The 17,729-nt window shown below is 33.0% G+C and overlaps 1 protein-coding gene across 2 annotated transcripts in view; it reads right to left on the bottom strand.

The window, feature by feature from the left end:
- Window positions 1-397: 397 nt before the first annotated feature.
- Window positions 398-17,729, bottom strand: part of LOC106061766 (DNA (cytosine-5)-methyltransferase 1-like) — a 42,791-nt gene continuing 25,459 nt past the window's right edge. For both annotated transcript variants that reach the window (XM_056041440.1, XM_056041441.1), the window contains exons 11-29: window positions 15,060-15,304; window positions 14,518-14,699; window positions 14,244-14,412; window positions 13,573-13,670; window positions 12,363-12,576; window positions 11,152-11,379; window positions 8,058-8,306; window positions 7,421-7,576; window positions 6,962-7,137; window positions 6,432-6,696; window positions 6,021-6,135; window positions 5,358-5,552; window positions 4,579-4,835; window positions 3,901-4,047; window positions 3,320-3,440; window positions 2,290-2,485; window positions 1,957-2,197; window positions 1,612-1,728; window positions 398-1,375 (exon numbers count right to left, since the gene is read on the bottom strand). In XM_056041440.1, coding sequence (XP_055897415.1) covers window positions 1,190-1,375; window positions 1,612-1,728; window positions 1,957-2,197; window positions 2,290-2,485; window positions 3,320-3,440; window positions 3,901-4,047; window positions 4,579-4,835; window positions 5,358-5,552; window positions 6,021-6,135; window positions 6,432-6,696; window positions 6,962-7,137; window positions 7,421-7,576; window positions 8,058-8,306; window positions 11,152-11,379; window positions 12,363-12,576; window positions 13,573-13,670; window positions 14,244-14,412; window positions 14,518-14,699; window positions 15,060-15,304 — 3,557 coding nt within the window. In that variant the 3' untranslated portion in view covers window positions 398-1,189. The remainder of the gene's footprint in view (window positions 1,376-1,611; window positions 1,729-1,956; window positions 2,198-2,289; window positions 2,486-3,319; window positions 3,441-3,900; window positions 4,048-4,578; window positions 4,836-5,357; window positions 5,553-6,020; window positions 6,136-6,431; window positions 6,697-6,961; window positions 7,138-7,420; window positions 7,577-8,057; window positions 8,307-11,151; window positions 11,380-12,362; window positions 12,577-13,572; window positions 13,671-14,243; window positions 14,413-14,517; window positions 14,700-15,059; window positions 15,305-17,729) is intronic.

Here is a 17,729-nt window from a genome sequence, read left to right as displayed (position 1 = left end):
CTCCTCTACAAATGTAGAATTATTTCCCTTTTTAACATGAAACAAAAAAACTTAGTAACCCCAAATATTGAACCATATCCTTTCTGATTTCAATTGTCAGTATCACACAAAATAAATAATACCAATAGTTAATTGACTATTGTGTTTTTTTAAATTGATTCATGTATTATCTTCCACCAATGAATAATTGTGCAAAGTTTCAACCTGGACTAAGAATGGGTGTATGAGAAATAATGTTTTAACCAATGTGAGTTGATAAAAGCTTAGTAAAAAAAAATCCATTTGGCAAACAAAAGTGAGTACCTGATCCAGTAGAACTGGCCCTGGATGGATTAGAGTTTATATAAAAAAAAAACATTTTAGACCAACATTTGCTGGAATGAAGTAAATACAGAAAGATCATTTAAAACTGTATTTAATCTTTTTTTTTTATCTTCATAATAAAATGAGTACTGTACAACAGAGAAATACAAGAAAAGAATACTTGTATATGATTGTGGCTTTAAAAATGTCCTATAACTTATGCAAGTTCTTGTCCCATGGTTTAGATCAGTTTTCAATTGATAACCCAAGGACAACACAAGGTGAAAAAAATTGTAAATATATTAGATGATGTGAGCTACTTACAACAAAAAAATAATATGACCAGAAATAAAAATTTTTTTTACTAACATAAAATAGTTTAGCAGAAAAATTTTGCTGACTCCCTACCCTGATCTATTTTTGCAAGCAGAAATGAGAATTAGCTACACAAGAATAATAGATCAGGTCCACTTTGTATACGGTACTCAATCTGTATGTAGGCAACTAAAATATATTCATAACAAAAGTTTTTAAAAAAATAATTACAATGTATTTATATAATAACAGTCTCATTAGCCACTGTGATTTAATGAGCTTTCTGAAATCAAAATTTACAATTTTTAAGTTGGTTAATTAATTTACTACATGTCTTTAAAAGTACCGGTATTATAATTTTAAAATATGAATAAAGACGTGATATTACTTAAAAGAGTGTATTAAAATTCTATAAATTTTTATAAACAAGCATTTAAAAAGAAATAATTAGCACAAATAGCAATAAGTATTTTTTTTAAATATAATTTCAAAAAATACATAACTTTTTTTAATTACAAATATTAATTTAATTTCAATATTAAGTTTCACTACTTTTTGTAATATATTCTTATCAGCTGCTGGAACCACTTCCCCCTTCTTTATGAAGCACAATTTTTTCTTCTGTATCTAAATCTACAACTGATATTGCCTCCTCTTTTCCTGGTGTAGGATGTTCTAAACTTTCCTTCCAAACTAGGCATTTTTTAATCTCTAGACCAATGGCGCGTCCCAAGGGTGGGGGAACAGCATTGCCAACCTGTAAACAAAAAGACAATTGTTTTATCTACTAATAATCCCATTAATTGACTACCAATGTGTTCCAAAAGGTCCACATGACAACAGTGGAAGTTGAAGAATTTCACAACTATGAGTTTCTCTGAGACCTTTACTAATCATGCATTTCTTATGGTAAACCTTTTTATTTTGACATTTCATAAAGCAAAATGAATCGACTAAAGATTATCATTTTATAAATCACTCAAGTTTATCGACCTGTCTGTGTTTATCCAATATGTTGCCAAAGAATCTGTATGTGTCTGGAAAACCTTGAGATCTGGCACACTCTCGAACACTGACTACACGATGCTGTTCAGGATGAAGTACTCTACCCTACACGAAATAGTTTGAACAATATATAGGTTAGCAGCAAAACAAGGCAACCTGGACCCCCCCTCAAAAGATCAGCAACACTAAACCCATATGAATCAAATTTATCCCCAATATAACTTTTTATTTGACTTACTATACTTCACATACAACTTTAATTCAAATAGTTAACTCTCTAACTACTAAACTCAACAATAATGTAATGAACAAAAAAAAACATGAAGGAATTACTTGTTTTCCCATTGGTTCAGGGTTGGTAATAGTTGTGCTAAAAAACCCATCCCAGTCCAACCTTCCATAGAGACCAGCCCAGTGGTTATGTCTGTTGCCTGTGTGAGGTAAACACCAAGGTATCAATGTATTGAACTGACGATCTAATGGTTCACAAGCCTTTCCTGTAGCACAGGTACACACACCACGGAGCTGACCATTTGAGCCATTGCCATTTCTTTTGTCTTTATATGGATACAATCTGAGAAAAGAATAATAAAAGTATACATCACTTAGACAAAAGAATCTAGGAGCCAGAGCAGAATTTAAAAAATCTCTGAAACTATTACTCACAATTTTTTAGTCTTGTTTCCATCAGACAATCTGAGTTCTAAATTTGGCAGGTCTCTCCAATCAGAACCTGGGGCAAGTGGTATGTGCATCATACGAGCAGCCACGAGTGGGTTCATTTCTTTACAGATATGGTCCCTGAGGATAGGTTGGTGTTGATTGCCCCTTATAAGTCTCTGGAAATGAGTTTCAGGATCACCTGATTCAATCAAGAATGCAGGATATAAATATAAAAATATACTATGGTAATTAACTGCATCCGACATATTAGTTAAACATACATGTATATAGAAAATATTGTCCCTGAAATGTCGTTTAACCCTAGCTGCTAAATTAAATGGTCTCCAAAGTTCCTGAAGGCCAGAATCTCCATTATCTTACAATTAACTGAGCCTCAAAGTCTCAATTAAAGGAACAAGCGAAATGTAAAAAAAAATAAAAAAAATACAGGCACTTAAGAAACAACACCCCTTTTTTTGTTGTTTGTTTCTTCTAAAGGGAAGAACTCCACATTTACAGCCATATACTTCAACGCTGTAAGGTTTATGTACTTTTGTAATGTCAAAATTAGTTAATTGCCATTATTTCATGACTTAATGTTTAATTTTTTGATTCATTAATATTTTGTTAGGAACAATGAATTATTGTGCAAAGTTAAAATTGATTTGAGATTGGTAAGTGGGAGAAATGTGTACAAGACAGAGTGAGTTGATAGAAGTTTGGTAAACAAATATATTCTTCTAAATCAACTAAATATTGATCAACTTTAGCTTATTACAAGCCTAGACAAATGTTTATGAGCCATGTTCATGTTTGTTGCAAGTTTTACAAACATTTTTCAAAAAAAAAAAAAAAAAAAAATCAATATAAACACGTCTTGGCAGCCATTTGCAAGGGCTAATCATGTAGTTTAATTGGGATTAGTTGGTTATTTGTAAATTCTGACAAATTTTCCATTAAAAATACAGTTCGATTTTTTTTTCCATCTCCATTTAAAAAAAGACAAAGGTACATACAAGACAAAGGTACATACCTTTGTAAGAAATTTCTTCAGCTTTAGCTCCATTCTTGACTTCAGGAAGATCTGACATTGCATCTCTCACAGTGATAGTACGATATGGTGTGGAGCTGGTATTTTTTATGTTACTAACAAACTAAAATAAAATACAATGAAAGCCTGTTTATTTTTGCTATTAAGACATTATGATTTCTGGTCAAATCAAGTGTTCTTACAATATCCAGTAATATAAGGTTACAGCCTTTTGTCTACAACACTGCCATTTTTTAAGTCGAAGTTTTCAATTAACCTTACAGACTAAGGCATTGGTTTCACTTTCTTTTGTCCCCATGGAAATAAACAAAAAGATTGTCATAAAGATGTAAATTTTTTTAAAAATTAATTTTCGGGTGTTCTATTATCCCAGTTTTGAATACATTTGTTTAAAATATTTTTGTTGAAAATGTAACTCTTTTCATTAAACTTTAAAATGTCAGCACTAACTTTAAACAGCGTTTTGAGCATATTCTGGTGGAATCATCTGATGGTGAAACATTGCTATTGGTACACTATTGTGCACATAAAGTATGACAAAATCAGATATTATTTATCCTTACCTTCTTTTCATCCACCATGACTGACAACTGCATAGCCCGTGGGGCAAAGGTGTGCATGGGCTCTGGAAACATTGGTAGTTTTTCTCCTGGAGCAGCAGCTAGTATAATGGCTCTCCGTCTGGTCTGTGCAACTCCATAACTTCCAGCCTGAAGACAAAAATATCAGCATTCTTCACAAAACCCAAGACACTTTCATCAGTTAACATGAAAAACTTTTCATAAACAGGATGAAATCACATCAAATGGTCTTGCCTATTGCGGTAGTATGTGCATTTATAGTAGATACCTAATGGGGTAGGGTGATAGGAAGTTAGCAGTTTTTAACTTTCATATAAAAAGAGCTTATGTCTTTTCGAAGCTTGTTTTATTCTAAAGGTATTAAAAGTATTCGTTTTTTAAATTAAAAGGCTATAATTTTTCTATTTCTTAAATTGTTTTTTCTTTTCAATTTTAGTTACCCCTCTTTGCTTACATATTATGTTCACTTTTGAGTCTAATCTATCTGTCCATTACTGAACATCAGTTAAATTAATGGTAATTTGTTGAATTTTGCTGCTACAAGTTTTGAAAGTTGTTTCGTGGTGAGGTTTTTAGTTTAAACTATCCAGTACAATGTATTCAAATATACTTGTATTTTATTAAGTCAACAGCTTTATGCATAGGTTAAAAAAAAGGTACCTGAAGTACACCAAAAGTACACTGGTAGCCCATTCTCAGCAGGCTGCGAAGTGTTAGTTTGAGAACCATGCTGCGTTTGAAAGAGACAAAGTTTCTGACATTCTCTAGTAAGAAGAATCTTGGCCTGAAGTAATCACAGTAACTCAGATAGGAAGCGATCAAAGAGTTTTTAAATTTAGAGTAATCTCTAGAGTTGAACCTATTCATTCCACTAAAGCCTTGACAAGGTGGACCTCCACAAAGGAGCTCCACATCACCTAGTGAGACATTAGAAACAAATAAGAAATGAAGTTCAAGGTGGAATACATCAGATACTTAACAGATACTTCAATTCTATTCAAATATATTCATTAGGGTCACAGTTCAAGGAAATCTGGTTGTCCATTCCACTAAGCATGATTCAATAGAGGTCAAGCCTTACAATACTCGTTAGGTTCAAACCCAAAGTGTTGATTTCCCCCAGATCAACAAATAGCTTCTAGATGCAGTTCAATACAAATTCTGAACCAGTGTGTTCATCAAAGAGAAGAGTCATTCTTATATATAAACAAAAACACACAACATAAAAACTATAATACAGATTTTATTGAATTCATAAGGGATGCGTGGGAGTGTTTAAAAAAAAATGAATTAGTAGATTTAAAAAAAAACACTTCTTTCATTTTTATTTCCAAATTCTTAGCAATAGGAAAGAGAAATATGGTTATATTATTGATTGCAGTTAATAAAAAAAATTTTGAATAAGATATAAAATAGCGCATTTTATAAAGAGACTCAACCTTTTTGTGGTAGTTTCTGTCCTAGTTCATTAGTTTTCTCCCCTTGCATGACTCTCTGCAGCAGTAAATTACAATCATCAGTAAACACAACACAACCAGGATTGTTCAGACGAAAAGCCTGGGCAGCAGGTTGCTCTTTCTCAATGGCCCAACGAGTTTCTGCCATACCAGCCTGATGGAGTCCTTCAGATAAACCTAAACAGAAGTGAAGCACAGTTGAATCCTTTATTGTAGAAAGAAAAGCCCATTTAAAAATTTTAAAAAGAAAAAAAACATTCTCTCATACAGATCATAGAAAGAAAGTTAGAGATTTTTTTCTAAAATTGATATACAGTGGTGCTGTTATGGTGAAGCATTTGTATAGTTGGTGTTGTGTAGCCAATTGTACAATATTGTTTGGAACCCTAAATTGTCAAGTTCTTTAAGTTGATAGCATCATGTTTACTGAAAGCCCAGATATAGTTGTTACAATATATAACTACTTCACTTGCCACAAGCTTGAAGGTCTTCAAAGAAAACTATTTCAGCATTATGAACTTATAAATTATTCCTTGGATATTTCTTAAATTTTTATTTTTGATAGAAAGAATGTGAGAAGATAAAAAGTTTAATCAACAGAAATACTTGATGAACTATTTTTAAATAGTCTCTCAAAATATCTACCTCCGCATCCGGCAAAGACATCCAAAGTTCTTAGTTTATGTATTTCAACTTTTTTACTTTCTTCCGTTTGTGTGTCTTGTTTGTCACTAGACTTTCCTTTGCCTTTACCTTTGCCCTGACATTCAAATAGAAACAAACATTATGTATTCAGCAGTCATTTGAACATAGATTCAAGTTCTAGTGATAAAGGTTTCAATAATGAAAACCATGCTAGAAAAATTGTGAGATAATTTAGTAATTAAGTTGTTTTTTTCTTGTACTTAAACAGAAATAAATTTTTAAAAAATTAATAGTAGCTTTTAAAAAATATATTCTTATTATGTTTAATAGAAATATTTCAGGTTATATTCTCTAAGGCTCAGAATTCACACTACCCATATTTTAAAGGAAGATTATTCTAGCAAGACTTACTTTTCCTTTACTTCCCATTAATCTTGCGATCCTTGGTGGATCTTCAAACTCCCGAGACTGACTATTGTATGATTCATTGAAATAAAATCTGTCGCTGGTCCCCAGGAAGTAGTCATCCAGGCTCTCTAACAAATTTTCTTGGTACATAACAGTGCACTTCCCTCGGATGTAACTGATGGTGACAGTCACCTGTTCATCACTCCAGTAAAGTTTGTTCAGATCCGAGTGATACACTGCTTGTTGTCCCTTATGTGTGTTCTCTATTCTGTTTACACAGGTTAATACACAAAATATATAAATAAAAGATAGTTTGTCCCTAAATTTGTCATGTGTTCATTAAAATATTTCTTAATGGTCACAATGATAGTTTATTTATATATTTGTTTCTACAGGGATATTTTAAAATTGACAAGAAAATATATTCATGTTAAAAAAGTAGCCTATCATAAAATTTACAAAACTAATGAAGGAAGAATTTTTAGGTAAAATGAAAAGGAAAAAATGTAAGAAAATTACAAATTAGCACTTACCTATAAAATTTGTTGACTTTAATTTTAACATCTTGAACATCTGACTGTTTGTTTTTGTCTTGCTTGACAAATATCTCAACAATACGAGCCACGCGAAATGGTTCAGGGCAATCATCATTAGATCCTTTCACATATTCTGATTTTCTATAAGCTTCAGGATAAATATCCTCATCTATCTGTAAACAATGTACATTATGTGAATAAATATAATAGGAATAAATTAACTAATTTGGTCAAGAGGAATGTTTTAGGATTTTTGGGAACAAATCAGAAATCTACAATTGTCTTAAAAGTTTTTGTTTTCAAAAAAGGAAATTTAAACAAATGAGTATAGAAATTGATTTAGTTAACACCATTATCCTTTACAGTAACAAGTATGAAGATAGTCCAGATTAAGCATGTGTTAAAGATTTCCATCGACACAATAGGCAATGTACAGAGAGACATATTTTCACTTACATGTTTATCTTTGGTTGTTCTGGGTGCAACTTTAGGATGTTTAATAGAGAAAATAAAGGCTTCAGGATCTAGGTAGCAGCAATCACCAACTTTGTAGGTATCGCCATCTTTGCTGACACTACTGTAATATGTGTACCCAGATTGAGCATTGTCCACCTTTAATCAGAAATAAACGCATACAACAGCTGTTTTATATAAATTTTAAAAGTTAGATGATGTTTTTTTGTGTCTTTTTCCTGATTGTTGTTGCATTGAACAAAATTCTTAATTATCACCATTTTCTTAGTGTGTCATAAGTTAAGAGACAACTCTATATTACTAGTATGAATACAGAGAATGTACATTGGTACGAATGTGCTGTTGAATGGAACAGACATCATAGGAGAAGCTAGCTCAGACTGTTGATATGAGAGTAATCTTTTGGTCAATCAAAGAACTTTCAAGCCAGCCATTGCTGTTGAATGAATCACTAGAGATAGCTAGGTAACAACAAGTAGACCCCATGAAAAGATAAAGACCCAAGAACGCTATAATATTTTTTTAAAAATCCTTTCTACTAACAGGTTGAGCCAAATGGACTATTACCTTCATATTATATCACGAATGAGGATGGCCTTACTAAATCAACATTAATTACCTCAGCCTTTGTTCCAAGTGAAGTTTCCATCAATTTTTTGTGTAATTCCACTCTTTCACAGCAGGAGCAAACTATCTGACCTTCAGCACATTTTAAAACTGGAGGATCCTCAAATCTACCAAACTCAGGGTCATAGAACTTCTGGTAATAAAAAGATTTCCCATCATCCTCTTTAACAACACTATCTTCGTCTGGATTATCAATACCACCTTTCATGTTCCAGTCAATGGGCACTGTCTTTTGAATGACCTGATAAAAGAAACAATAATTTGATGAACTTCAAGATAAATCTAGTGAAAGATAGTTATGTTTTGCTGTAACTAGTACATAATGTAGCTTAGCTCATTATTTAAAGCTTTTTTTTATATTTCAAGATATAATAACAGTTTTGATTTAACTCTTTCTCTCTAATTATTTACCAAATTCTGGTGAAATCAAGGCTGGTATCTGTAATAGGTGGGGAAATGTGACGTGTGTTTGGCGCGTTTAATGTCTAGGGGATGATTATTTTTAAAGCTATCACACACCAACCTATCAGCATATGAATCGGGAGCAGACACGCAACGAGACAAGCAATGAAAGATAGATACAAAAGTTAAAAATGAAGAATATTTATTTACATAAATATACATATAAGAATAAAAAGGGGGAGGGTTTGCATCTATCTCCAAATAATACTAGATTTAATCATCACTCTTGCACTTAATAAGAGAGTATGTCACTTTGTCCTCTGACTTAGCTGGTTTTCCTGTTGATGTCGCAGCTGGCTGTGTCCTGGCTTGAGGTTCTGCAGCTGGAGGTGGGGCTCTAGCGGATAGAGGGACGCCGGTGATTCAGTTCTTGTGGAGCCTCAAGCCAAAGTTCTGATATCTGTAGTGGGCACAGTAGGGCGGGTGGCCGGTTACCGTGGGCACAAGGTTACTGCGGGCAGAGCGGATCTGCCGTGGGCAGCGTAGTGAACAGGATAAGTCCAGTGAGTTGCAGAGGGTTTGGCGTAGCTATGACGTCTCGCACAGATCTGAGTCTATAGGGACGTCGCACCTAATAAGTTGACAGGTGGGCTGTCGAATAGGCGGGCAATGCCAATAGCGCCAAGTAGTAGAGTTGAGTAGTGTCGAGTAGACACTAAACAGCAAATAGGCAGATCTCAGTAGGAGAGTGCAGTGCTGAATAGCACTCAGCACATAAATAGGCAGACACCTGCGGAAGGCTGCGGATAAATAAAGACAAGTTAGGACATGTCTCTCATGCATCTTATCGATGCCCTCGACTGAGGCGCATTCGTCAGATTGGTAACTTGCTTTAGAGCACAATGGGGAGATGATGACAAATGGGATTTGGAAAATAGATGGCAGATAGTAGCAATATAGAAATGTAGATAAAAAGGGGAAATAATAATATAAAATGTACATATAAGGGGAAATAATAATGTCAAATAAACAACACAGGTGGATAGAGAAAGAGGGGGGAGGTGCAATGGGCGGTGGTCAGCGACCAAGACGGTTTGTTTACATACGACCGTCGGTCGAGAACAATAGAGCGCGCTTGAATGGAGAGGGTGTCTGTTCAAGGGGCGCAACTCTCGCTAGAGTAAAATGACTACAGGGGAGATAATTCCTTACAGGGGGGGGGGATAATTCATATCTCTTTACTAGATGCAGTATCAGTGGGCTAGTAAAATTATCAAGGCGGCCAACCGAGATAAAGGAAATAAAATATGATGTACAAATATATACATGGTTGCATCAACGATCAATTGAGCAACATAGCATTAATAGATTAATGCAATACATAAATAAATACATAGGACATGTTTGTGTTTTCTACTTACGCCAGTGAGAAATACACAATGCACTAATTAAATATAAATGAAATAATAAAATACACATAGTAGTCTCCAGTGAGAAAAGTAACTAAGATGGAACTTGTGATTAAGTTCGGCTTACCACCAGGTATTCCTCTAGGAGTAAAATAGTATGAAGTAGTCCAGACTCGATTGACAGCGATAGAGAAATAAGAGGGTCTGATTTGATTTGGATCTACTTTATATAGGCCTGGAAAATGCGGGCGGAAACAGGAAATGTCCTAGGCTTAGAATTATCTTACACGTGGGTGAATTAGACTTGAGATGGGAGTCGCACATTGGTACGCCGAGAGGCGCTTTGACTCGAGTAATCTCCTAGATCAAAGAGAGACGTAGGAGAAAAGGGGGGGGGGGGAGAGGAGTGACTTGCATTCCGCACAAGGTGGTGTCCACTACGGCTGTCAGACATCCTGCCGATAAGATCAAAGAGTGTGTATCTTTGCCCCGATCAAGGGAAGATAAATCGAAAGACGTGGCCTAGCTATCTCCAATGTGGTCAACTAAGTCTAGCCTGGAGCGGAAAAGGTGGTGCGGGTGAAGAATTTGGGGGTAGGATGGGGAAATAATTAAAATAAAATAAATAAATAATGAATAATAATAATTAATGCTGTGATAAATTTGAGTGACTGACAGCGAGTTTTTGACTTGTCACAGTATCGAGAAAGAGTTAAAAAGTTAAAGAAAAAAAAATTATAGTTATAATCTAGTTAAATAATTGTGAAATTATCTTGACTTTGCAAATATCTTTCTTTAAATGCAATTTTTCTCACTTCATACAATTGCAAGTAGGTATAATTGATTTTTATTTGTTGACTAAAAATACAAATAATATAGAACAGCTTCTGTTTATAAGTAAAAAGTGATGCACTGGTCATCTTGATGTGTGACATACTTTTAAAGCAAAGTTAGTCATATGAATTTCACTAAGCTCCTCATGTTTATAAGCATGTTTTTAAGACTATTTATCCTACCCAAAACAAGTTTAATACTTTTTTGACAAGTGAATGTAGAAATTAGATGAAATTAGCCAAAAATACTGAACTTTCAGACTGGTAACATTTTACATTTAATTTACCTAGGCTGGCCTGAACAGTAATAAATAAGCCTTGTTTAAATTATATATTTTTTCTAAGCTTCCAATAGTCTCATTTGAATTGTGACACCATTGGTGTAGCGTTCACAATCAGTCAACTAAAGTGCGTCTCTTCAATATCTAAAAGTTGAACTTACTGTGACTTTATTGTGTATGGTTACTAAATCATTATCATTGCAATCATTGGATATGAACAGCTCCAATGGATCAGAGGCTTCACCCAGAACAGTTTCAGACCCTCTGTACAACCAGTTGATGTGTGCATACTTGCCAGAAGCATCTTCGTACAGATATTGTATCTGTGCTATGAAATAGGGTTCAGTAGGGTCTGAAGGAGTTACTGAAACATAGTCACCTGGGGCAATCTGAAGAAGATAGAAATAAACTAGTTTAACCAAACTGACTAATTCTAGATCTTATTTGCAAAAAATCAGGATGTGCCAAAATAGACAGAAAATAAATATACTTGGTAAAAAAAAAAAATTTTTTTAAAAAGTCAAATCTAACAGGGGTGGTATAAGACAAGGACACAGATTAATACTAGTGTTCCTTCTTCCCTAGTGTCCCTAGAGTATGAAATGGGTTGCCTGAATCAGCCAGAAAAAACAATGACTTAGCAAAGTTTAACATGCATGACTAGATAAGCAAATGATGTCAAATGGATAGACATGTAGGATGTAATTATCTTTTCTTCAGAAGGAATGCTTATAATTTGTGACAAGATTACTAATTTTCCTTTTCTGTTTAATGAGATTTATAATTAAATTTTTAAAAAAGACAAAAATAAAAAAAGACATAAGCAAAAAATAAATAAATAAATGAAACAAAGTCCAATTATTGGGGACAGACTTAAGACAATCTGGGACAGAATAAAATGAACGAAAGTACATAATGCAAAGACCACCGTGGCCTGTAGAGCTACAGGAGTAGAAAATTTTGTTAGGACTAAGAATACATAGAATGCAAAAAGGGGGTAAATACTATACTAGGTCATAGTTAATTTTTCAGTTTTAAACATGTTTAAATTTTAGAAGCTAGCTTAATAAAAAAAAATATTCCTATTTAAATTTAGAATTTCAAACTAGTTTGTATGCCCAGATATAAAACTTGAAATCTAGATAACTAGAGCCCAGTTGCTAAAGATGATTTAGAAATTTAAATATTCTTGAAAAAAAATTATTTATATATAAATAAAATAGTATATATTTACTATAGAAATATCCTAGAGAGGATAAAGGCAAGAAGATAAGGAAACTCATAGACAAAGAAGAAAATGTTGAAATCAAATGAGAGTGAACTAGAGCCACTCATTGTGTTCTACATGGGAAGTGAGTTGTGAACATTTTACCTCAAACTCATTCAACATTGCTTTAGAATAATACATTCTTTTTCCTTTCTCATTGATTGAGTCACCAATCCATTGGACTTGAGTTTTGATATTTTTAGCAGCTTTGTGTTTAGGGGCTGTGCTGATACATTTCTCTTCTTCAATCTCTTTGTCTATTTCTGTCTCTTCTTCAAGGTCATCATCTTCTGCTGATTTCACAGCCATGTAGGGGCATCTAACAAAAACAAAATATAATTTACAAGTTAAATCAATTTTCACTGTTTCAGAATAAATGCTATTAAAAGGGTAAAAGAAAGGGACTTGGAACTAATTCAAAAGATGTAATTAATCTTTCTTGTCCACAACTGATTTCATGTTCCTACTAAAGGCTCTGGAGGCATGGTGGCTGAGTGGTAAAGCACTAGGCTTCCAAACCAGAGAGACAGAGCCCTGAGCTCGAATCCTGGTAAAGACGGATTTTTAATTTCATGACATTTTTTAAAATTTCCACCCAACTATAATGGGGTACCTGACATTAGTTGGGGAAAGTAAATGCGGATGGTCATTGTACTTGCTACATGACAACCTCGTTAACCGTGGGCCGCAGAAGCAGATGACCTTTACAGCATCTGCCCTATAGACTGCATGGTCTGAAAGGGGAAATTTACTTTTTATGATAGGCTCTAAGGCTTCGATCCACAACTATGAGAGGAGGTTCCCATTAGAGTTTGAAAGATAAAAATCACTTCTAATTTGTTTAAGTAGAACTTCAGCCTATAACAATGGTTATAATAACAAACCATCTTTTGCGATGATTTCATATCTTAAAAAGATGAGCATCTTCTATTTTCATTACATATCAAATTGTGGAGTTTCAAATCACTTCATCATCTTACAATCTATGGGGGCAGATGATGTCAAGTTCATGTTTCTATGGCTGACAGTTAATAAAGTTACCAGCACAAGGATCTATTGCCTTTCCTTCCCCAACATATGTCAGATAGTGTTGGCTGGATTAAGGGGTGTCCTCAAACTCCTGTCTTCACCTTTATTCAAATTCAAAAACCTTCCATTTGGAAGCCAAAAACACTCTGCCACTATGGCCCACTTTGGGTTGAATATATCTCTATAAATATTTTCTGTTGATTCAAAAACATTATCTTCCTTTGACTATTTCAGTTGAAATATTGAAAAAGGAACTGGAGAAAAACAACTGAAATTAATCTCTCACCTCCTCTCTTTACAAGCCTGTTTAGCACGGCCTGTACCACCAAACTTTGTCATATCCTTACAAGCTGTACATTTGCCACAGTCTGGCTGCTGACAAATCTGGAAAGGAAAACAATACTTTATCATTAGTACAATAGAAATGGACAAACATGTATAAACAACATGAATAGTAATATATGATATGATAATTGGCTCTGTAATTGAAATTTTAAAAAGTTCCTACATCATTTAAGGGTCCTACTGTCCACTTCATCCACAAGATACCAACAATATAATTATTTTCTGATATCTGATCCAATTGTGCACTTTTCCATTAGTTGTGATTAAACTTTTTTTTTAAGAATAAAATGTTTATGGATGTTTATTAAAAGAGAACTAATTATATATTAAATTCAAAGCAATTAAAAAAAGAAAAATTGAAACAAATTAGTTTTTAAGCATTTCTCAAACAGAAAATAAACTATTCAAATCAATGTAGAGAATACTAAACTAAACACAGAAGAAATAAGTAAGTTTTTTTTTCTTCAAAATCTTTATGTCAGATATTATTTATGCATGGGAATTATAAAAAATAATCAACAAATATTTTGTATTAATATAAATTTAAATTTGAAGACTAAATTTGTAAGCACAAGAAAAAAACTAGTAAAAAATGTGAAGTGTTTCTAGTACCTCACAAATGCCACATCTCTGTTTTTTAGTTTTCACTGCCTCATCAATTATCTGTCCTTGAAAAATAGAATCAAAAATGCTGTGTACAAGGGGAGTTACTGTTGCCTTGGTATGAACCTGTTTCTCTTTCTTCATTTTCATTCTGTTAACTTCTTTAGCAAGTTGCCTCCTAAATACAAAGTAATACAATTGTATCATTGTTATAAACATTCAGCAAACATTTTACATTTGTATTAGCTAAAATGTATTTACACTAGATGGCAACGTTTCAAACCTTTTCCCCAGTGTTACTCCAGCCAGTTTGATCAGTGCTCTCATGCATGGTGTTGTGATCAGTAGAAACTCATCATTTTCAGCAGCATCATCATAACTCTGAACTTGATCCACGATGAACTGTGCATGCCGCAGTAAAGAATCTTCTGAAAAACTAGTCAGTCCAGCTGGTGGAACTGTGGTCTGAAATTGAAAATATATAGTGTTACTGTAGAGAAAGGTCCTAGTTTGTGTCAATTTGTCCAAGGATTTAAGGAAGTTTGTATTTGAACAAGCAAGCACTACTGGTGGTATGGGAAGGTGCTAAGATGACACAATCCTTCACTTCTTGGCCACAGAAACACTATTTTACACCTGCCCAATAACTCTTCAGAACCTAAAAAATTACTCTTATATTTAAGTTTCTAGTCTAGAAATAGATAAAAATAGCCAAAGTTAAAAGACAAATAACCATCTCCAGAAAAGAAGGTTAACTTTCCGTTGATCAATTATTATATAGAATATTTTTTTTAAAACTATATTGGTATGATAAAAACAAGATACCTGTATTTTGTTTAACAAATCTTCATACAAAGCATCTGGATTGTTGGACAGAAACTCGATGACTATCTTGGACATGTGAACCTTGACCTTCATCTGATCAATGAAAGGCGCATAGGCTTCACTGGGCTGCATCAGAATGTACTCTGCAAACCCAGTGGAGAACCCAATCAGAGCATTCTCTCCACCATCAAAACCTGATACAAACCATTCATTGATTGGACCCATATTACGACATGGCACTCCTCCTAGAAAACAAAGTAAAAATTTTTAAGTAAATGAACAATACTATTGCATTTGAATGTATTCTTTCTAGACTGACTACGATATTGTGGAAAATTATTTTTCTTTAAAAGTAAAAAAAAAAAAAAAAAATATTAAAAAAAAAAAAGACATTACAAAACTTGAAGAAAGAGCAACCTTTTTTTTTTCTATCTTCAAATTACTTTACTTAATTTATTTTTAATTTTAATAAAACAACAAACTTTTTTGTTAAAAATACAATTCAAAGCAAGAGAATATCTATATTATAAAGTAGAATGTGTGGTGTATGTATGTATGTATGTATGTATGTTACTTATAGACATCAAAACCGCTTGAACAATCTTGATAAAACTAGGCAGGAATGTTCCTTGGGAACCAACTTAGACCGTAGTGTATGTATTGTAGCCCTAAAACAAACTTAAGACCCTCAAAAAAAATAAAGTTGTCCGACTCTATTACAGCTATAGTATTTTATGGATCTAGGCCATGTCTACAATGTTGACATGAGAAAAGATAGAAAGGATTTAGACCTAGATCTAATTTTAAGAAATACACTTTGCGCAGATAGTTTTTTACTTTGACACATGAAAATACAAAAGAAGATCCATTGATTTCATTATATAATAAAATTAACCTTCAATTTTATGTTTCAAAAGCATTTTTTACATTAATTAGTTCCTTATATCTGTGATTACAGATTTCCTGACGAACATTCTTTCATTAGACAATTCCGTAATGAATCGCGTACTAAATATTATTTCGTTTAATTGTTTACTTTATAATCCCATCCCTAGATCTAAAACTCTAAGATGATAAAACTTCTCTTCGCACAGATAGTTTTATACTTTAACACATAAACATATTAATTAAAGTCCATTCATTTCATATTTTGATCAAATTTGGTTTTCTAATTTGGTTTTCTAAAGCTACATTCATATACATTCATATACGAAAACTGCGAAGCCGAGTTGAGATAGGCCTAGATCTATATTCATTCATGAATCGCGTACTGAACATTATTTCGTTTAATTGTTCACTTTATAATCCCATTCATTTAACAAAGCTATCGCTCTTTTCGTTTTTAATAGATATGAATGTATCGACTTCGGGTAAACCCATTTTCGCAAAACTAATTTTATTTTCGTAGCGAAAGAGAAATAACGTGAAAGGATCATTAGCTACGTTTAACATACATCTAAATCCAATCCACTAGATTATCCAAAAGCATTTTTTACATAAATTAGTTCCTGATATCTGTGACTACAGATTTCCTGGCGAACATTATTTCATTAGACATTACCTAATGGTTACACATTAACACATCTCTCTACTGAGTCTATTCCTAGGCCTAGGTCTAAAACTTTTATTGAACTCTAAGATGATAAAACTTCTTTTCGCAAAGATAGTTTTATGCTTTAACACATAAACATACTAATTATTGTCCATTCATTTCATATTTTGTATCAAATTAACATTCAAATTTTTTTTTCTAAAGCATTTTTAATACATTCGTTCGCTGTTCGCTAAAGTTGCGTAGCCGTGTTGAGGTAGGCCTATATTCATTCATGAAAAAAAGTTCATGCATGCACAGTACAGAATGAGCTCTATAAAAGCCAATTTTTAACTCTAGATTAGTGTAGATTTAGATCTATGTCTACCTCAAGATCTACTTTATACTTTATACACATGAACATACAAAATTTAGTCTATTCATCTCAAATTTTAATCAAATATATGTAGGCCTACAAGCAAATGTTTTAATTTGAAAAAAAAAATGGATTTAAGCCTATTAGCTATTTTGATTTGATAGCTTCATTCACACTATTTTTACATTGACACATTCGCTTTACTTATTACATTATTATTTCGTTTAATTGTTTACAAAACACTCTCAGTGACTATATCGACAGTAATGCGCAAATAAAGACCCGCGAGTCGCGGGTAACATATGTCTAGTTCTAAATATATCCAACATATTCCTGTTTCACTGTTATACTACTGGTCATAATATTGCACTTTTGTGTGCATGGGATACTTGGAAACTGTAAAAGAAAATTGATTCAGCAAAAGAGAAAAGTGTATCACAATTAATGCAACTTAAGATTCTTTTTGAATGCTGAAGCTCCTAATAGGTAGAAATTGGTGGAATAGTTTGGTCCAAATAATCTATTTAAAAAACTAGTCGACAAGTCGAAATTGCAAAATATATGAAAAAGTAATGGAAATCTCCAGATATTATTAAAAATCTTTTGAAAACTCATACAAATCTCATGAAATATATAGACAAAATTGTCATTTTGGGGTGTCATTCAATATGGAAAATGCAAATCCTATACACGATAAAAAAATTGCAATATGCAATACCAGTGATCTATGTAAGAAACAGAATTCTTATGATATACTGTATGA

The sequence above is a fragment of the Biomphalaria glabrata genome, chromosome 9, assembly GCF_947242115.1.
Source record: "Biomphalaria glabrata chromosome 9, xgBioGlab47.1, whole genome shotgun sequence".
In the NCBI taxonomy this organism is placed as follows: domain Eukaryota; kingdom Metazoa; phylum Mollusca; class Gastropoda; family Planorbidae; genus Biomphalaria; species Biomphalaria glabrata.
This window is presented reverse-complemented; position numbering and strand designations above follow the sequence as displayed.